This window comes from Pan troglodytes, chromosome X, assembly GCF_028858775.2.
Source record: "Pan troglodytes isolate AG18354 chromosome X, NHGRI_mPanTro3-v2.0_pri, whole genome shotgun sequence".
NCBI classification, from domain to species: domain Eukaryota; kingdom Metazoa; phylum Chordata; class Mammalia; order Primates; family Hominidae; genus Pan; species Pan troglodytes.
In genome coordinates, this window is record NC_072421.2 from 146024761 (window position 1) to 146047193 (window position 22433).

Sequence of the window (22433 nt, forward strand, 5' to 3'; positions counted from 1 at the left end):
CAGGATGCTGATTTATCTGGCTTGAACAGTATGTGTTAATAAGAGATTGTTTTATATTAAAAGGCAGAGTTTAATTTTGATAGATTGGCTAGCAATTTTCCAAGAAAATATCAGTAAACTGAGGGAGTTCTAAAAGTTGTGTGTGAAATGTGTGTGAAACAGGTAGAAAAAACTCCTGGTGGCTTATGTGAATCAAAATTTTTTCCACCTATTGTAAGTACCTTGGGAAAAAAAAAACAGACATAAAAGGCTTCAAAACTGCGCAGTTTAGATTTAAAGACACAGTTATTGGTAGATTGTCCCACTCAATTACTTAGTCTTTTTAGCTTTTGTGCCTGAAAAATGACTTCATCTTGTAAAAGGCAATTTACATTAATCCCGGAATAGTGCTTAGGATCTTTAAATATTTCAGAGAAGGGCACGCACTGGTTCCCACATACCAGCACACTGTTTGTGATGTTCATTAAAAATATTAGGGACCACAATGTTCAGAAACTACTTAGCATAGTTTTGTTGTACTAGTTAACTATGCACCAGTGATGCTCAATTGGGTCTTAGCATTAATACACTCATAATATACAGTGCACTGCTTCCATATGGTGCATTGGGTAGAAGCATATTAAACATATTACACAAACAGAGCTCAACACCTCACATATTATTGATCAACAATGCACCAATTAGACAATACAATGGTCATGAAAATCAACATTGGCATATGTGCCCCAGGTCCAGATTAAAGTAGATGGATGGGGAGAAATGAAAATAGAAAAGGGGAGATAATTAAACAGGATGGCATAAGGCCGCATAAGTTAGACTGTTACAACAAACCCAAAGGCACAGTTTTTTATTGTCCTGAGGCACAGCACTGAAACCAATATTGTTTAAGCTCTAAGTGACTTATTAAGTAGACCTAGAAAATTTCTACTTTTAGGCTAGTGCTGACCAATAGAAATATAATGTGGGCCACAGATACAAGCCACATATGTGAGTTTGAATTGCAGCCATATTAAAAAGGAGTATAAAGAAACAGATGAAATTAATACATTTTATTTTTACTCAATGTATGCAAAATATTTCATAATGGTGTCTGTATAAAATTATTAATGCTATATTTAATATTGTTTACATACTAAGCCTTTGAAATCTGTTATATATTTTACACTTACAGTACATCTTAATACAGACTAACCACATTTCCAGTGCTCAGATTGGCTAGTGGCTCAGATTGATCAGTGGAGTTTTGGATTATTTCATTACAATTGTATCTTATCCTCCGGTTTATTTTATGCTCCTTTGGATAACTGGGGTTTTTTTTTTAGAAGGCTGGGAGGGTGGGGTTGAATGTGTTAACTGCAGAGACAGAGCCTCAGAATAGTCCAGGAACTTGCCCCAGGTCACACAATCTCTAAATGGCAGAATCACTCTCGGAGGTCTTTCCACCACGTGACCTCCTCCTTCTAAAAGTCCATTCTTTGTATGTCCTTCCATATCCTTGTTTTCCATAAAACCACAATTATGATCTATTAGCTAGTCAATTAATAATGATAACCCATTGTATTAGTCTATTATTGTATTGCTGTAAAGAAATAGCTGAGACTGGGTATTTCAGTCCATTTTCACCCTGCTATAAAGACATTACCTGAGACTGGGTAATTTATAAAGGAAAGAGGTTTAATTGACTCACAGTTTCGCATGACAGGGGAGGCCCCTGAAAGTTACAACCATGGTGGAAGGAGAAGGGGAAGCAAGGCATGTCTTACATGGTGGCCCGGAGGGGAGAGAGCAGGGGAACTGCCACACTTGAAAACCATCAGATCTTGTGAGAACTCCCTCACAATCACGAGAGCAGCATGGGGGAAGCCACCCGCATGATCCAGTCACCCCCCAACCAGGTCCTTCCCTTGACACTTGGGGATTACAATTCAAGATGAGATTTGAGTGGGGACACAGAGCCAAAGCATATCACTTGGCGATTTATAAAGAAAAGAGGTTTAATTGGCTCACTGTTCTGCAGGCGGTTCACACATGGCTTGGCTTCTGGGGGAGGCCTCACGGAGCTTTTACTCATGGCAGAAGGCAAAGCAAGAGCAGGCACCTCACGTGGCAAAAGAAGGAGCAAGGGAGAGAGGGGAGGTGCCACACACTTAAACAACCAGATCTCATGAGAACTCATTCACTATGGCAAGTACAGCACCAAGCCATGAGGGATCTGCCCCCGTGACCTAAGCACCTCGTGAGATTTGGTGCTTTTTGTCAAATATCCAAACTATATCACCCAAAGAAAGCTACTCTCTAAAAACCTTAAAATAATGTCCCTTTGCTCTAACACTTAGGACCTCTTTCTACATTCTAGATGAACAGAATTTGAAAGCATTTTACAATGAGAGCAGGGGGTGGTATAGAAGAAAAATTAACTGCACCTGGACTCAGACAATCTGCATTCATATTCTGGTTTTGCCCCGCATTACCTGAGTGACAGTGAATGCTAAGCAGTCAGCCCTTCTGGGTCTCAGTGCCTTCATCTGTGAAATGGGAAGTCAGAGTGTCTGTCTGGCCTATTTCTCAAGATTGCTGCAAGTTTTGTGTAAGATCATATTTGTGTAAGGAATTGCTCAGTGAAAAGTACCATGCAAATGGAAGAGTCTGTTGCTTTTCAAAAGAGAAACATTTAAAAATCCCGGTATGCCCCATATTTATTCATTGTTTATTTGGTAATGACATCAATAATCTGTGAATTTACTCACCTTCAAAAAAAATTCAGCCATGACAGATAAGGCTAATATCATCTCAATATACCCCCAGCTCCGCCTGTCACTTGCTTAACTACCTACTGCTAGTTTGCTTGATACAAGCATTTAGTCAAAGAAAGAACATTTGTATTAAGGCCCAGTGCTAGATAGGAGACAAGCAATTGGTGCACACATAGTTTTGAATGGAAGGCTGAGCTGGTGACCCCAGGTAAGCAGAGGCCTCTCACCTCCACAACAGAAAACATTTGTGCCAATGGAATTGCTCCTGTGCTGCCACATATAACGTGTTTATTGTGTGTGTAAGGGTGTATGCATGTGTGTGTGCAGTGCCGAGGCTCAAGAATGAATTACGCACTAGTGGGTAAATCCAGTGGATCCACACAAGATGCAAAGGATAAACATGGCTCAAATTGAGTCCAAAAGAAAGAAGAAAAGCAAGCATTTTCTGTTTCATATTAATTGGTAGGATGTGGGCTTGTAAAATCCTCTGTGGCAGTATTTGGTGTGCCGAGAATGTTTTCTTTATTCAATGAGGATAGTAGAGGAGAAGAAAAATCTGCCACTAAACACTATCATACCACCTTAAGTAGTACTAAAGATAATGATTCTAATGCAGATAGAGAAAGGAGCTGCTATTTCATCAATGATAGTAAGTTTTGTTTATGAAATATTAAAATATTAAACTGCAAGGCATTGTCCATTTTTATTCACTGTTCTTCAGAGAGCAAATGCAAAGTTACAGAAGAATTTTATTAAAAATAGCTTGCCTAGAAGAAGCATTGTTAACCAAATTACTATCACTGATATCATTTACATGTGTCATGTTTCAAAAGAAGAGTGTGTTGTTTTAATTTGCTTTTTAAACACCACAACAAGGTCTCCAAACATTTAAATAAAACAGAAACAGTTCATTAGAACAGAAGAAAACTATCTGAATATACTGGTCACAACTTGCTTAAAGCATTTCTGACAGCAGCCCTCTGTTGAAGAGAAAATTGCACAAATTGCCAGTTATTATCATTTTTAATAAATAAGCCTTCTACCTTCTCCCTCCCTCCCTCCCTCTGGCTTCTATGTGATTGTGTTCAACAAGCATATTTTCAGTGGGACCGTTTCTATTACCAAGTGATTGAGCTCTGATTTACACATCAATTACCCACCTTCATGGAGATTTTCATGCTCCCCTAGCTGACATCAATGAAACATAACTGCGTAAACGCTTTATTTCATACCAGTTTTGGATAACTGAGACTGATAACTAATCATATCGAGAGACAACGTGCTATAATACACAAAACAATAAATATTTCCCTTTAAAAATCTCATCTATTCTTTATGAGTTAACCATTCACATGCTTATCTCAGTTGTCCATTTCTTCAAGGATCTTCCTGTCACTGCGTATCTCAAATGAAGTTAGGGTTTTACCCTAGAATACAAGCATTCGCAAAGGCCAAATTATCAGTTTCCAGCTTCCCCAAGGCGTAGAAATTCTTATTGTTTTCCTTCCAGTGTTGTAGATCTCTTGTTCACTCTTCCATGTTTGTCGCATGGTTTCATCTTTAATACCACTTCATTCATGTGTACTTGAATTAGCTGAAGTGTTCAAGTCCCAGCTGGAACACAGCTGGCTGATTTTGTTTCCTACCCCAAGCCAACCTGAGAGTGTTCCTATGGCACTTTCCTCATAAAGTTATAACATGTGTTACTCTGCACTGCAATTGTTTTGGAATGGATTTGCCTCTCCTGGGCTGTGAATTTCCCAAAAGCTTTTATTATGTCTTTTTTTTTCTTTTTTTCTGAGCACTAAACATGGTACCTGGCATGACATAGATATCCAGTAAGTGTTTGTTGATTAAATAGACAAATTAATGTATTAATTAATATTTTGTCAACATTTGTCACTGAACTTAGGTAGAAAAATATGTTAGCCTGTCATTTGTTCATTCATTCAGTTGAGAAATATTTATTTTGAGCTGAACACTGAGCTTGGCATGTTTCCAGATACATGGGCAGCAGAAATGCATTATTCCTCTCTAGTGACAGTTTCATTTAACACCCACAAGTTCTTTCAGACATAGCAGGAAAGGGGAGAAAGAAGAATGAGTTGGAAAGCCAAAGGAGAGTTGTGCTAGGTAGAGTAGAAGGGACAGGATTAGAATGAATGGAGTGCAATATAGAGTAAAAAAGACAAGGTCTAGATGATGTGCACACACTGTGAGGAGGCCTGGAGATTTCATTGTGAACCGGCTCAGAAATGCAGTCTGTAGGTGCATGCATTTGGTAGTTTGAAGTAAAGGTGTTGGCAGGGTTGGTTCCTTGTGACGAGTATTAGGAAGAATCTGCTAATTCTTCCTAATACCCCTGAAGTTTGAATGAAGTATGAAGTTTCTGGTAGTTTGTTGACAATATTTGGCATTCTTTGGCTTGTAGAAGTATCACTGTGATCTCTGCCTTTACCTTCACATAGAGTTCTCTCTGGGTTTCTGTTTTCACATCTTCTCCTCTTATAAGGATGCCAGTCTTATAGGATTAGGGGCCCGCCCTAGTCCAGTATGATTTTATTTTAACTAATTACATCTGAAATGACCCTGTTTCCAAATAATGTCATATTCTGAGGTACTGTGCATGAGAATCTCAACATAGGAATTGTGGGTTGATGCAATTTAACTCACAACAGGGTTACCCTGATTCTAGTCAGGCACCTTGTTAGGGCAAGAGGGAGAAGTGTAACCTAGGGAAGAGTCACACCTATAGGTCCACATGAGAAAGCAAGCCTACGGTCATAACAGTTTGCTGCTGCCCTACTTTCATACTCAGGCCGGGGCTCTGCAGGAGTGCATGGTAGAAGGAGGCAGGGCCAAAAGGTTAAGCCTATGGGGGGTAGAATTTGCCTGGGCAAAAATTAGTGAGTGCAAGTGGATCAAAGGGTTTGTTGAGATGTGAAAACAGAGTCAGCTTAAAATTGTCAATTATAAACTGCTCCTTAAGGGCATTAATTTCCTTAGTTTAAAAGTAATTAAGAATACTATTTCTGAGAAAATATTGTTTTAAATTAAGTAGTTATTGAAATTGCCTTGCTTATAGCTAAATGAAAATAAAACACCTTTTAAAAGTGTCACTTATGAGAAGCCAGAAGGTTATATTAAGACTTTGACTTGGAAAAGAATTCCTGATATTTAATGGGCGTAGAGAGGAAATACTTCAGGTAGCTTTTTCCTAATTTGAAAGACAGAGCTGATCTGTGTAAGTTGGCTGCAGAAGCAACTGGTATGGAACTTGGGACGTGGCGCATGGGATGAAGCCAGGACACATTGGGACAGGGCAAGGGCTCATCAAGAGCAGAGGGCCAAGCTAAGCCTTGGGCCACTGAGCAGGGTACTATGCCTGCCTCACTAGGGCAGGCAGGCCTGAGGAAAGAGGAAAAGGAGGAGGTGAAGGAAGAGGAAAAGGAAGACCTCATCGATGACATCAACTGTGTACTCCTGAGCAGCACCACAGATTCCATAAACTGAACCTTGCCTCAAGCCAGAATTCAAATAAACCGTGAAGTACTTTAGAGCCATCACAAGTATTCTAAGCTTGTCACTGCCTCTCTGCTTCCTTTCTCGTAAATCCATGGGACCATTTCTAGTTGTGGAAAGGATCCTCCTGAAGTAAATCAAGAATTAGATCTAGTAGCTCTTTAAAGCTCAGCATTAGTATCAACTTTGATTAATTTAGATAGGGAATTATAAATGAGATTGGTTCAAGTTGACAATAAAGAGTGAATGAAGAAATATTGGAAGAAACATGAAGAAACAGGAAATATATAAGAAATTGTTACCTCTGATTGGCAATGGGGAACAGGGTGGATGCTGACAAGAGTGGAAGTGGTAATGTTTTATGTCAATTTGATTTTTATGTACAGTAGTTTAAATTTTTGATCATATTCAAAAGTCATAAAATGTAAATGAATACATTTGCTATATTCACTATCCGATTACATATTTGCTTGGTTTTTGACATCCATTCAAGGCCCCTACTAGTCTTCAGGAAGTATTTTTATAAGCTTCCAAGTCATTCAGTTGTTTGCAGCTCTCTTGGTTTGGCCATGTTGAGTGTGGGGCACTTGTAAGGCACTGGTTTCTGTTACAAACGGGTCAATGAGCCATATGAAGTGATAGTGAAGCCTCATTTTTAATTAATAGGTCAGAACTAAAGTTATTTTAAAATGATTTTCTATAAAAATGGAAATCAGACATGTAATCTAAGAGCATGTTATTAGAGCAGAAAAGAAACTCAGGGATCCTTAGATATCTATTGTGCAATAGAGCTGTGGTAGGGTATGTGCATATGGAAGAGGACAAGGAAGTGCTTGACATGAGATTCAAGGAGATAAAATCAGACATTCCATAGTTGTAAAGGGATAACTGACACATTCTGAGCTGCTTGGGGGAGAAGCGAAGTAACACTTGTTGAGGAGATAGGCGCCCCTCTCAAGCAGTCAGGGATATTGGACCATATCTCTTAGCCAACAGTTATAGTGTATGAGGACAAAAGAATTCAATTTCACTGGAGAGGTTGCTTTTAGAGGACATTTAATTGGCATACAAAGTGGTTGATATGCTGAATACTGCTGCAGGCAGATGGGAAACTTTGGCTTGCTAGAGTCATGGTCATTCTATATGAAAGTGGCATTTCCATTAAAATGGAATCCCCTGAAAATGGAGTTTTAGTGCACTCTTACAATATTTTTGACAGTCAATATCCATTTGAGTGTCTACCTATGCTTGCTTTTCTGAGAAGAATGTAAACCATGCTCCAATAGCCCCTGAGAAGCCGAGATATTCTGAAGATAGTTAAGATCTTAGACATACCTTCTGGATCAATTGCACTGTGCACGTTGTGTGAGCAGGGCTTAAATATGTGGATGTGCCTCTCTGTGAATAGAGTGCCCTTCTCTTCTGTGAGTAAGACTAGAATCTTCTTTATGACCAAGAGGGTGGCCTCTGGATTCTGACAGCCCCAGCGGTTACTGTGTTTTTGTACCACTGACTAATTGTGTGGTGTTGAGCATGTTAACCTCCCTGTGTCTCATGTATCTCAGTTTCCTCATCCGCAAAATGAGGATGGTATACCACTTCAGAGTTTTTGTGAGGATTAAATAAGATAGTACTCATAAAAGTCCTGGAACAGTGGCTGGCATAAACAAGGAATCAACAGATAGGAACTATTAGTGTTATTGTTGTTCTTCTGCACAAGTCTATTCTTGTAATAACTGTTTTCACCTTCAAGGCACTTTTCCCAACATATACCAGCAATGTATATTTCTACATAGTAGAATACATTAGTTCCCTAAAGGTGTTTGGTCCTTGATTTTCCTTCATGAAATAAAAAGACAAATGATCTCTTCAGGTTAAGTTTGTCAGATTTTGATATGCCCAAATGGGTCAAATAAAAAAATTTATCTATTAATATAAAGACCAGGAGTTATTTTCCATGTGATGCCTGGGACTCACACTGTGAGATCCGGATGCAGTTGGTCCAATGTATGCCCTGAGCCTGGAGATTTATAAAATCTTCTCTGGATGATTCTGATAGGCAGCCAAAATTGTGAACCAAGTGATAGAAGAAATATTTAGAAACATTTACAATTTAAAGTTATTATTTTAAATTTCAGATCATTATTAATTTGTGAATTACATTTTTAAATTGACCAACTTAGTGTCTCTGTCTCAAAGGTCATATCTGAGTCTATAGAGAAAAATTTGTAAAGGATATCTAATGAAATTAACTTAATCTGTTACTAGAAAGACTTTAGACTTCAGCAACCATGAAATTTTGCTATGTTTTTACAGAGTAAAGAGGACCCAAAAGCTATAAAGAGATTTACATATCGCTTTATCAGGGTGTCAGTCATCTTATCTGTTAAATGTGAGCAGTCATTAGTAGTTTACAGAAGCCTTTTTTGATAACTATCATATGTAACCTTTACACTAACCATGCAGAGAAGACATAAAGTTGATTTTCATGTTCAAAGAAGGAAACTGAGGCTTTAAATGTAAAGCAATTTATTAATGAACAAGAAACTTGTAAGTGAAAGTGACAGAGCCTGTCCCAGATCATCTGAATCTGGATGCCATCTTTTTTGGACACACTGTAAAATTCCTTAAAGCTTTCTACCTGGGAACAACAGAATCTGTTTCTTTGATTGGCATCAGGTTAGGTTTTTACTAGGTTTTTACCACTTCTAAGTGTATTAAATTATCTTTGCAGCTTGAGTATTTGGTATTTGTTAGAGAGATGACAACGTCTTCTTGAGTGTTTGGTAGGCCAGTCAAAATAATTTTGTCCAAAGCCTAAGCCACACACTTTTTTTCAAAAAAGCAAATATGTTTTCCTTATGACATTTGCATTGTCCATTGCTTATTTATGTACAGAAAGGTTATTTGTGTTCAGTTGGAGGATGCAGTGACTTAAAAACCTCTGACCTTAAGGAGGGAAAAGTCTAATGGGAGACTTAGAGAATCCTGGTTAAATCATTAGAAGAAAACAAGATTGAGCCCTCTTAATGAGCACAGTATATCATAGGACCAGGAATATCCATACAGTGGAATATTATTTAACTATAAAGAGAAACGAAGTACTGACCCATGCTACAGTGTGGATGTACATTGAAAATAGTATGCTCAGTGAAAGAGGCCATGCACAAAAAACCACATGTTGCATAATTCCATGTATATGAAGTATCTAGAAGTGGCAAATTCATTCAGAGAGAAAGTAGATTAGTAGTTGCTTAGGGCTGGGCTGGATGGTAGGATTGCAGGACAGGATGATACCTGAAAGTGTACAGAGCCTCTTTTTGAGTTGATGAAAATATTCTAACATTATATCATGGTGATGCTTTCAAGACTCTGTGAATATGCTAAAAACCACTGAATTGTACACTTTAAATGGGTGAAATTGTAGCTATATTAGTTATATCTCAATCAAGCTGTTATTAATGAAAAGAGAGGACTAGAAAAGAAGCAAAGCAGGGGATACAGAAACAAGGTAGGAGGGATGGCTCTTGGGGGGTCTGCCTGACTTAATTGGAGGATGCTTAGACAGGCTTTGCAGATGGGCTGAATCTTTGCTTCCATTTTCAGAAATGGAGGGGATGAGGTAGTCCCAAGATGCTCCTACATTGAAATATTAAGCCTGTTTCTGCCAGGACTTCTGGACTATTGATGTCTACATAATTTTAAAAACCACAGATTTAAAGGAAAATCAAAAACAAATTGGAATGATCAGATGGGCAGCTGTCTAGAGCTAAAAACTTGTGTGTTTCTCACCTTTTCATTCTCTTCTTGATTATTTTTCATGAGAGACAGTGTTTGCAGGGAGATAGTTCATTTGCTGAAGAGAGTGGTGGTATGCTGAGTTCCTCATGAGTCCTGACGTTAAATATGGCTGAGGAGGTTCTACTGGTTTTAGAAATCCCTTTCCCAGGCCACTTACCTTCTATTCTTTTGCACACCTCCAGATCCAAGGTTCTTGTGTTTTTACTCTATATGTGTAAAATAATGATGGCCTGTTTTGAGCTGCTTTTCTAGTTTTGAATTTAGCACTTTACATAATGTGGGTTAAGTTTGAAAATATTGGATAGCAGAGATTTTCTTTTCTTAACAAAAAGAAGTTATGTAGAGATTAGATCAGTGTCAAATTCAAAATAGGACTAGGGATAGAAAAAGTATCACCTGACACTGTGGAACATATAACATGGATTAATATCTACACATGTTATAGAAGGCAGGGATGCATTCAGAAGAACCACAGGAAGTGAGTGATAGCTTATGTTTGTCCTTTGAGTGGATTAAATATGTATTTTTATGCTTTTGCAAAGGTATTAGCCAAATAAAGGTGTTTACTGTAGTTGGACTGGAAAACAAGTGAGGCTGAATTATTTACCTTCATGTACACCATTACTACAGTAAATCATATATTAGCAGTATTTTAAAACAAATTTATCATTTTAAAATATCAATTTTTTAAAGTTTCCCCAAGTGGCTTTGTAAAATAACCAAATTAGGTAAACAATGAGTATTAGCTTCATGAAATATATGAACCAAATGGACTGAAACTGGTTTTTACTCTCCCTCGCCCAGCCTCTTCCCCACAGATGCAGTTAATTTTTATAATCCCTTTAGGGTCTGTACATTTTGATATAAGGAAACTAGTGGTTTATCTATACTCGAATCTAAATTAAATCCCTAAAGTTTTTCCCTACTGCCAATTTCTAATAAAATGCAGTCCTAAGGAAAGGTGACCAATGGAGTGCACGTGAAACTCATCTTCATTCTGAAGTGTGATGGAAACACAGGAGGCAGAAGGGACAAACCATGTTGCTTGGGAATGTGAAAGCCTGAGTTCCAGCCTCCTAGTTCTCTGACAAACCCGCTGTGAGGCCCATTACCTTACCTTAGTTCTATTTCCTCATCTGTAAAATGAGGGCACTGCAACTAGATGATTGCTAAACTCTCTTCCTGTTATAAACAGTCTCTGTTGTAAAAGACTAGCCTGCATTGTCAGCCTGTGTGGGCTACCACTGTGCGCTAATGAAGACGGCATAATTGAACTTTCTAGATCTCACGGAATCTACATGTGCCCTGCATTTTATTGTCCCACCAATGAACCTGAGGCTTTTAATGAGCAAAATGAGAGTTATCTACATACAAGATAAGGTTCAAGTGTCTGAGAGAAGGAGAAGGCTAGGAGAAGATACTACATGTACTTGAAGATGGAAGAAACAGATTCAGATCTTCCTTTGCCACTAGCTTGATGACGGCTTGAGACAGCTCCCTCTGTTCATTTTTGGAGGGCCTTAGTTTCCTCTTTTGGAAATGAGGGCAGTTCCTCTGTTTGTGGTGGCTAGGGAAGCACACAGGTGGGTGAAATCACAGCTAATATAAAAATCCTGGGCCGGGTGCAGTTGGCTCATGCCTGTAATCCCAGCACTTTGGGAGGCCGAGACGGGTGGATCACCTGAGGTCAGGAGTTGGAGACCAGCCTGGTCAACATGGCAAAACCCTACCTCTACTAAAAATACAAAAAATTAGCCAGGCGTGGTGGCTGGTGCCTGTAATCCCAGCTACTTGGGAGGCTGAGGCAGGAGAATCGCTTGAACCCGGGAGGTGGATGTTGCAGTGAGCTGAGATTGCGCCATTGCACTCCAGCCTGGTCGACAAGAGGGAAAACTCCGTCAAAAAAAAAAAAAAAAGAAAAGAAAAAAAATCCTATGATAGAGAGAAGCTTCTCACCATCATGCCTTACACCAAGGTGATTAACAAAGTAGTTAAATGGAACTTGTTCTTCTTTCTGACCTTTTCCAGTCAGCTAGTGTGGATATCAATGAAATAGCGATTCCAAAAAGGTAACCTGGAGAGAGAGAAACCTAAGGCCTTTGGTTAATTCATAGTAAATTTGGTTTTGAGTGGTCAGTTTTTATATTATCATAATGTGACCAATTTTATTATATCCAGGAGAAAAAAGTTGGAAAAATATCCTAACTTGCTAAGAGTGATGAATCCTTGAGTTGAGCTTTTTGGCTTAACTTCTCAGTATGAACATGGGTTTTCATGCTGATTGATAGGATCAATTCATCCTGTCTTCATCACAGAATAAACTTGAATTGTTCATACCGATGATATGATGATTAATTCAGGTTTTTGGCTTGAGCATTTCTTTGTGGGCTATGGAGCTCTTTTTCCTTTGGAAAGCAGGCCTGGGTGTGTAAAGATGTATCAAATTATCAGGGGACAGACATATACTTTCCTGCAGCCTCTGCAGGGCTCACAGGTTCAAACACAACCTGCCTGAATCATAAGAAATTTAATTGAGTAGATAAAGAGGTCCTCATAATTATAAACTGCAGTAGGTATAACAAGAGGCTAAATACATAGCTGTGGTTTTAATTAGCTGGTGCTTCAAATTAGTAATGTTGGTTTCAGTCAGAAATCAGTGACGTTATAAACTGAAAGCCTCATCACCATGTAGTTCATTACTCATTAGACCTCACTGTGTGAAGCCTTCAATACAACGCCATGCTGAGCAAGAAAGGAAAAAGTTGGAGATATTTGGTTGCCTTCCAAGAGCAGTGGAGCTCTGTGGAGATTAAATTCATTCTCGCCAGAGATATGAGAATTAACTGTTCTTTGTTGGATGTGTTAACAAATGCAGCAGGCAGTTTTGCTTGCAACAGATAACACCCGCATGCACACTCAATCTGCTATTCAAATTTGTGTCTGGAATTTGGTAGCTAATGAACTGATGCAAAATGCAGCCAAGAGCCTCCTAACAAATCAAAGCCAGGGCTAAAGCACCGAAAGTGCCCTTACTGCTGATCGTTTGAAAGGTTGTCATGCAAGCTGAAGCACGTTTCCTTTTCTTCTCCTTCTCCTTTCTTTTTCCTTCAGGGTTTTAATTATATCTTTCCCTCGGAGAAGGAAGGTAGTTTGCAAAGCCAAGAGACCAAAGCACTTCAGTTCTCTTCATGGGAGAATTAAATGTGATCTATGGGCCTGTCATTCTTAGCTGTCAGGTGCACAAAATGAACAGATAGCTAGAAAACTGACATCCTGCTCGCATTACTCAGAAGGAAAAGACTTTGGTTCTTGTTTGTGTGTAGATACTAATCTGCTATGGAAAGCAAAGAAATTAAGTGTCCTTCTCCTTTGCAACAACCCTGCCCTCACTAAATATTGCTTTAACTTGTTACTCTACCCCCACCCCCATAACACCCAATCTTTCTTACATTTGGACAAATTGATGGGATTGGATTACACACAGCCAATTTATGGTGTTGAGGTACGGTCACAAGCGCCACACTTAACGGACTGAAGATGTTACTGTGCCTGATTGTTTCCATGTCAGTCTCAAACATGGAGACATTGAGACACACAGCAATTGTTTGGGGTTCTGAGTTCAACTTGTGAATGGAAATGAAAGATGATGCTAGAAAATCTAATACCTATGGAGGGCATCTGAGACTACAAATAATAGGCTGGCTTCCAGTATCTGGACTTGATATCTTCCTTGACAAGGCAAGGCCTAGATGTGGGGCCCTGGCTTTGGGTAGGACTCTGAAGGTTTTCTTTGCTTTACTCAGACAGTGATAACATTTGCTGGATATACTCGTGAATGGTCCAGTGAGCTTTAATGTACCTGACGTTTGTATTATGAAAGTGTAATGTGCATTTAAACATCCTATAAATGTTGTTGCTGTTTTTTAATGGAGAAATGAGTGTTCTTTATCCAGGAGATAAAGTTATCAAAGTCACTTTGAATTTGACCATTCAAGGATTCCTGTGAAGAAAAGTGGATGATTAAGTGTAGTGGCATTGTACACTCCATGTTTATCAACATCTAGTTAAGCTGCACAGATAGTTTATGTTCTAGGTTCTTTGAGCAAACTAGCCTACTAATGAAAGGTATTAAGGTTTCGGATATAGTCAAAGCCTGTCAACTGTAGTTTTATATCAGTAGATCTCTTATAATTCCTTTAGCTATTATGTTCATTTGCATGTCAATTATCTAATTAAGTCTTAACATGGGACTATTAACATGGGGAAGGAAACCAACATTTATCCAACACCTGCTAGGCATTTTATGTACATTTATGTAATTTAAATTTGCTCAGTGTATATATACTCACTTTGGGTAAGGTTAACATCAAAAGCATGAAAAAAGCCCAGTAAATAAAATAAGATACACCACTACGAGACTTAGATTATGGCTTAATTTGCAGTCTTGCATGATGAAGAAAATAATTGTTTTCTTAATAAGGAAGCATTCCATTCCATAAAACCAAAAGGCCTGGAATATATCTTAAATATTGTTTAGAAGCTTTTGATCCTCCAATGGGAAAGCCTGAAATGTGATGAGAGTCACAGTTAGTCTTTATAAAACATTTGTTCATTGAGGTCATTAAAGGCTTTTGACACCTCCTTTTTTTCATCCACAGTTAGTCATTTGTTATTCAAGTCAGACCCCTTTTTTTGTGAAGTTTCTCAAAAAGGCTTCCATTCACTTTTGAAGAAAACTGTGAGAAGACCAACACCACAACAACCAAACACAAAGAAGTGTAGGTGATTTGGTGATTTATTTTTTTGTGGACTTCTGAAAATGCCCTTAAATTCTCCTGTGAGTTCATCAAAACAAGCTCACTTTGGCTATGGGCTCAGGACAGAAATCCAATTTATCTTCAGCTCCGTACTTTGATAATTCCTTTCCCTTAGGACTTTGTGACATCTGTGGATTCTGAGCCCTAGGTAGTTGGCAACGCAATGTAACTTTAATTCAGTACCTTTCTGCACTGTGGGCTGACTTTTGGGGAGTATGTAATTGCTTATAATAATCAAAAAAGGACAAGGGAAGAGAATTTTGCTTTACTTGCTTGTCATGAATATCATTTCAAATAAGCAAGTTTTTGTTTTCTTCTTTATTCTGAAGAGCTGGTCAGGATCTTAAACTCAATAGGTGTAATGAAAAGGATTATCTGTTCTCTATGCAGTGTCAACTTGGGCAGCAAGTTGACTTGAATTTTTTTCTTATTATTGACAGCAAGGAAAATTTAAATGACTTGCATGATTAATTAATCTTTTTCTCTTTTTGTCTTTTCCTTTTCATATCAGTCACTATGAACAAGACCGTAGTGCACTTAAAAAAAGGGAATGGGAGCGGAGGAATCAAGAAGTCCAGCAAGAAGACGATCTCTTTTCTTCAGGCTTTGATCTTTTTGGGGAGCCATACAAGGTAGCTGAATATGTATGTAATTTTTCTTTCTGGAAAATGGTTGCTTGTTACATTTTTGAACTCACTAATCAACATTTAATTTATGTTTAAAGCACCCAACTCATTTCCAGGGGAATATATTTTACAAGTGAAATTTGTACATACACTGTATTTGAGGCAACTGCAAGTTTCTGACGAAGTCTTCAGAAACAAATTTCATCTTCTTTTGGGAGCACAGTATGATTGAAGAGAGACTTGTGAGACTTCCTGTCTCCAATGAGCCCCTCTCTGCCCAACACTTCCTACAGCAAGGAATGCCCCCTTGACACTTTCTACTGCTGTGATTGTCAGTAGGCAGCTCCTGAAGACTTCATCAGAATGTCAATGGAGATGTCTGTTTCTTTTCCCAATCAGTGTCATCCATTGCAAGGCCACTGTTTTTCTTTTCCATTTTAGGTTGTTAGCAGCTCTTCAGTGGTTTGAGTGCTCTTTGAAAATCATTGTTCTAGAATAAAGGAAAAAAGCCAATCATTTTTCCTGGTGGTTAATAATCATGGGTTAGAAGATTGTCTCAACCAGAGGGGGGTAGTATAGCTAGGTTGAATTTCTAGTGGTATTCTGACTAGTGTGTAGCTCCAATAATCATCAAACTGCTGTGTCTACAAGTATTGATTTTACAATGACTGCTTCTGAACTTTCTATTTGGGGTAGAGATGAGAGGCGACTGGGAAGAGATTATGATGGAAGAATCTTATTGAATTGCTGGCAGCTGGTTGGTTTTTATTGAAATGCAGTAGCAGTGTAATTTTCTGTAATAAAAATGATGTAAGAAGTACAACAATAGAGAAAATTTTCAAGAGCTGTGATTTTAGAAGAGTACCCTTTAAGGGACAGTGACTTCTGGAAAAGGAAAGTTCTTAAGGAAGACAGCATAGGCCCAAATACTACTTTGGGGTAGAGAGTAAGCTATTTGGATTGGTGACTGGTGAGACCAGGGTCTTGTTACCTTGTTCAAAGCAAGTAAGCAACTCTTGATTGAGACACTGCAGGAACTTTCAAGTTTGGTAAGCCTGATGAAGAAACTTAGGTCACCTAAGCTACTGGTTTTCAATCTGTCAGTAATAGTATGATCCCTAAAAAAGCAGTGTTCCCATATCAACAGGTTAATTTGTATACTACTTTGAAGGTATATATTTAGATATATAATTGGTTTAACAAACATTTATGAAGGTCTACTATGTGCTAGTCACTGCCTTACACCAGTGTACAAAGAGGAATAGTATAGTCTCTGTTTTCAAGGAGTTCCTAGTCGAGTGGCAGAGATCATTTGAAACAGTGATGGCATGCCTGCATGGTAACAGAGAGATAGCAAGGGAAAGATCAGCGAAGACTTTGTATTCAAACTCATTATGAAGAGCTTGAACATAATTTTTTACATGATGAAAAAAATCATTACAAATATTTAAGTCATGGTATGGCCAGGAAAAATGAACAGTTTAGAATGATGATGTTGGGCAGTGTGGACAGTGGGTCGGAGGGAGGAGAAACTAAGGAAAGATAAAGAAGCTATTGTAATTGATGAGGGAAGCTTATGTCAGGAATGATTTAAGGTAGAGTAAGGAAGTTGAAATTATGGAATTGGGTATCTAATTGCATGTGGGGAGTATGGAATAAGAATTAATGGTTCCCAAGTTTTTTATTTGAGAGGGTGGTGGTATCATGAACAAGTTGTTCAGGAGGAGAACATGGTTGCTGCTTGTAGAGAAAAAACAATTAATTTAGTTTTGAGTGCGTTGGCTTTGAGATGCTAGAGAGATATCAGGAGAGAGCTATCCAGAAGGCTTGGATATATGGGTCTGAAACTCATGGGAGTGGTCAAGGGAGAAGTTTAGCTGTTATTGTCTTATAGGTATCAGTGGAAGCTGTGAGAATGCCTACCATCACTGAAGAGATTATGGAGTAAAAAGGAGGACAAACAATTCTTGGGAGTAGCACCATTTAAGGGGTAAAAGAGGTGGTGAAAGCAGAGGCCAGGAAAGGAAACTCCAAAGGAATGATCAGAGTGGTAGGAAGAGAACTAGGAAAGAAAATTTAATAGAATCCTAGGGAACAAAGGAAGGATTTGCTGTGCCTCAGAGAGGTCAGGAAAGGTAAGAACTTTAAAGTGGCTGTTTGGATTTGGCAGTTAAGGAGTAATTGGTGACCTTATGGAGAGTTGTTTTATTTGTTGATGACAATGGTCATTGTGGGATGCCAAACTGCCGGGGGTTGGAGAATAAATGGGAAGTGGTTAAGTAAAGAAAGCGAGACAGTCAATGTAGATATGATCTTGAAGAAATGTTTTGCATGGAGGAAAAAAGAAAGAAAGATAAGTTAGAAGTAAAGGGAGGAATTATATAAAGGGAAGCTTTTTAGAAAAATGAGATAAACGTGAACATGTTTAGAGATTGATGGGAAGCAAATAACTTCAATGGTGAATGAGAAGGTGGAAGATACAGGAGAGAAGGGTGAGGCTAAGTTGAGCAAGGTCCCGGAGGAGATTAAAAATAATACAAGATGGAGAGCAGTTGAGGAATCATGAGCTATGGGGTAGAAGGTGGGAACAGAACATTAGAATGAGAACAAAGCAGGCGAGGGGAAGGAAGATTGGGGAAGTGCAAGAAATCAGGGCCTCCATTTTCTGCAGAAAACGGAGGAGAGGTCAAAGCACGGTAAGTGTCTTATCCTTTCTCAAGCTGAAGAAGGAATAAGGAGATAAGTTTTACATGTTATCTTTGGATGGGTTAGAAAAATGAGCTTTACTCAAAAGGTTTATTCTTAAAATCCAATGTCCACACTATCTTCAACATTATAATGAGGTGAAGAACTCTTGATTTATTCTCCCTTCATAATTTTAAGTCACGATGAATTGATGGTCTTGTACCTTTAAGGTAAATGCCATCTTTTCACAAGGCCTGTTATATAGATCCATTTTTTAAATGTTAGCAGTGTCTTTTTGAGTAGGCAGTTGAAAAAAATCTGTTATCAACATTTTCAGAAGTTTTGAAAGCCATCTGTCTTGATATTACAAGGGTACATCAAGTAGAGACATAGGTGGGAACATTTAGTATAGTGTGGGGCAGGGCCTATTGTGTGATTAGTAGGTTGTTACCTTTGTGCTTCCTGATGGGGAAAAACCTTGTTCTTTTTTTTTTTTTTTTTTCTGAGATGGAGTGTCGCTCTATCGCCCAGTCTAGAGTGCAGTGCGACTTACTGCAGCCTCTGCCTCCCATATTCAAGTGATTCTCCTGCCTCAACCTCCCAAGTAGCTGGAATTACAGGTGTGCACCACCATGTCCGACTAATTTTTGTATTCTTAGTAGAGATGGGGTTTCACCATGTTGGCAAGGCTGGTCTCAAACTCCTGGCCTCAGGTGATTGCCCACCTTGACCTCCCAAAGTGCTGGGATTACAGGCGTGAGCCACTGCGCCCGGCCAAAACCTTTGTTCTTAAGTCAAAACTGTGAAGGAAAAGAATAATGCTAGTGATTGGTGACCTAATAATTATTTTTCTTTCACCCTTGCTTTGATGATTGGTTGTTATCTTGAGCTGCATCCACATTCAGGTTTCCCTGGGAGAACACTGAGGAGTAACAGAGTACTAGAACTGATGTTGCACCTCCATAAGGCTCCCCAGACCAAGACTGGGCTGGATATCCTTGGAGTATCTGGACATGCCAGTGGTCATGGGAGTCCTAGAGCTGGCCCATGGTCCACTGGTAGAAACGAGGACATACCACAGCTCTTCCCTAAGGTAGCAGTGGGAGTGCTTATCAAATTTAGAATAAACATTCCTGATGGTGGGTCAAGACTTTCAGGAAAGTTCTTGCTACCCTGAAGCCTAAAACAAGGTCCAGTCACCTGTCCAATAGCGCCAGTGGTTCATAAATTAGCCAACATGAACACTGATCTCTAGGACCTATTATCCTTTCTTGGCAGAAAGATAAATGGTGATCTCTCATGTTCCTGGCTAATTTCTTTCCCTTCTTTTCTTTGCCTCTACCACTGCCAGAATGGAGAGAATGTTGGCCACCCCTAGATTTGGTTGGTAATAGGGAACTTCTCTCTTGGGCTGCTTTTGTAGCATATGATTTTCAAATTGGAGTTTGTGTTGTGCTTTTGAGAAGGATGTCTTCAAATGTGCCTGAAAAATATGAAGCCATTTGACTTGTCTAGGTTAGTGTACTAAGTTTGGTAAGGAACTGGCATGTAACAAGTGCATGCCAGCTTACTGTCTGCTAGGCACTGTGCTAGAGTTTTATGTGTATGCTCATTTAGTCCTTATAACAATGTGTGTGTTCATTTAGTCCTTATAACAACTGGGGTATGCAACTTTCCCATGTTTTCCGTGAGGAATTTTAACTCAGAGAAGCGAGATGGCTTCTTTGCATTTTCATATCCTTATACATGGCGAATTTAGACCTTGCATCCAGTTCTGTATGATTCCGTATCTGTAACAGGAAGTTATTTATCCTCTGACAGGATGTCAGAATACTTGATAAGCTTACCTGCTGGGTGATGGTGGAGAAGAAACTCCCTTTCTCTGATCCATAGGTTTTCTTTTTCGTTTCTGGATTGAATCATAGTAATTAATAAGAATAGTAATATTTTATGGCTCTTCATAGCCCAATGAGAATGAGGAAACTGAGGTGCAGAGAGGATTATTAAATGGCTTACCCAAGGTCATTTGTGTTGGGGCACATAGAGGTAGAGGCCAGATGGAGGCCAGAGCTACTCTGCTGACTCACATGGTTGTTTTAAGGATCACATGAAATAACCTGGGAAACCTTGCTTTGAAATCTGTAAGGTGCTACACAAATTCAGGTATTATCGTTATTATAATTAGAGTAAAGAAGTAAATAGAAACTTAGAGCTTAGAGAGATTAACTGCAAAAATACTAGAATTAGAAAAAGACAAATTACTAAATCACATGTTAGCCACAATAAAATAAAAGAAAAAAATGAGCTTCAAAACTTGAATTATTTTGCTACTTGTATTAAAAAGAAATACTAGGGTACAATAGCCTCCTAGCACATTAGTCTTGCATGCAATGAAATTATACTACTGATTTGTAGATAGCATTAGAAACAAACTGAGGGAAGTTTGCATTTCCTGAAGTAATGAGAGGCAAAAAAGCTTAAATGAGGGAATGCTGTTAGTCATGAGCCACAAACCAGACATGTAATTTATGCCTGAAAATACTTGGAAAATGCATTTCCTGATGATAGAGAAATTGTGATTACTTAGAAAATAATGGCTGCAGAGGTTACCTTTAAAGAATCAACCAATTATCTAGACCGGGAAGTAAAGAATTAGCCAAATTGAAAGAAGCATATAATTGATTGAAATGGCTGAATTTCATTTTTGTCATGTTTATAATGTTCAATCAAGATTACCAAGAATATTTTGCTCCTTAATAGGATTACTGAGACTCTGGAGGGTGAAAAAGAACATTTAGTATGAATCAGAAGTTGCTACGGTGTATAATGAGAGTACATTGTGTAGGTGTGTATAAATGTATTTCAGGCCCCATTGGGTTTTCTATCCAGTGGTTCTCATATCTCCATCTTGAGAAATTTAAAAGCTGATTGACAGTTACCCACCTCCAGTGGTGGGAAGGTAGAGTGCTTACTCTGGCGACCTGGACTGGACTACTAATTATGTGCTGATTGTTGAATGGTGAACTTCTTGAGGCTCTGTGTCCATGTGTCCTCTGTGCGTAACCCTGCCTCAGGAGGGTCTCAAATTTACCAGTGTCTGTCTTAAGAACTACTACAATAATTCCTACTTGTAGCCACAGAACATCTGTTATGCAAACCATATGGATCTTCCTTCAATCAGCAACTCAGAAAGCATCACCAGTGAACTCAACCTTGAACTGTGTGCTATACATTTCCTGTCACACGTCCTTCCTTCTGAGACAATTGCTCTATGAGGAAACTAGTCTAAGGGAGATGACATCCCTCTATTTCTCCAGGTTATCACAGCTTCACTCCTGTGTCATTACTGTGCAAGAAAGCTGCACGCCTGGATTGTATTAGCCTAGACCTCTAAGTCCACATGCAGGCATGCTTTCACTGAGTTAGTCATCATAAGAAAAAGCCACATGAAGACATATTTGCATCATTTTGGAAAATGAGGCCCCAAAAAGTGTTACATTGCTCAAGTGTTCTTGTAAAAATATCAGTGAGAGGAATTCCTTTTCACATTTTATTATCAGACAACCATTTGTCTCATTTAATGAATTAGGATATGCTTCTTTCGACGAAAGATAATTCTATAACCTACGAGCTTTTCCTTTTTGCCTTAGCTACCAGGAAACTCAAAGTTCAATTTAATGTTCAATCATAGTAACGAAGTTAGCATGATTTTTGCCTTCCATTATGTACCTTTGACTTCAGCCATTGCAAATTCTTTATTTTGATATAGACAGGGTATGAATTTTAATTTATCCTGTTCAATTCTGTAAAAATTTATTGAGTATTTGATTAGCACAAGACATGGTGCTACATCTTGGGTATATAAAAAGAAGTGAAATGTAGTCTCTGACCTTTAAGAACTCATGGTTTTATTCAAGAAAAGATATCATAAGTGTAGTATACACTGTGTAGTAGAAGGTTGATTTTCTAGACTTATTGAGAGAAATTTCAATTTTCCTCTAATTTTGTTCACATAGACACAGTGTTAGACATTGGCCAGTTTAGAAATTCTTTTAATTTCAAGTATATTTTTAAAACCTAGATATGGAAAACTATATCTAAGCTTGCTTCAGAAACCCAGATCATTATAAGTAAATGTCAATGAAGAGACATTACAAAGTAGGCAAGCTTCTCCCTACTGAGGACAAGATGAACCTCTTTTATTTACTCCTGAAACAAGAACAGGAATT

The 22433-nt window shown here is 38.5% G+C and overlaps 1 protein-coding gene across 8 annotated transcripts in view; it reads left to right on the forward strand.

Moving 5' to 3' along the window:
• Positions 1-22433, forward strand: part of AFF2 (ALF transcription elongation factor 2) — a 491337-nt gene that overhangs the window by 135575 nt on the left and 333329 nt on the right. For 4 of the 8 annotated variants that reach the window (XM_016942631.4, XM_016942637.4, XM_016942633.3 and 1 more), the window contains exon 2: positions 15405-15537. In XM_016942631.4, coding sequence (XP_016798120.2) covers positions 15405-15537 — 133 coding nt within the window. 8 annotated transcript variants of the gene reach the window in all.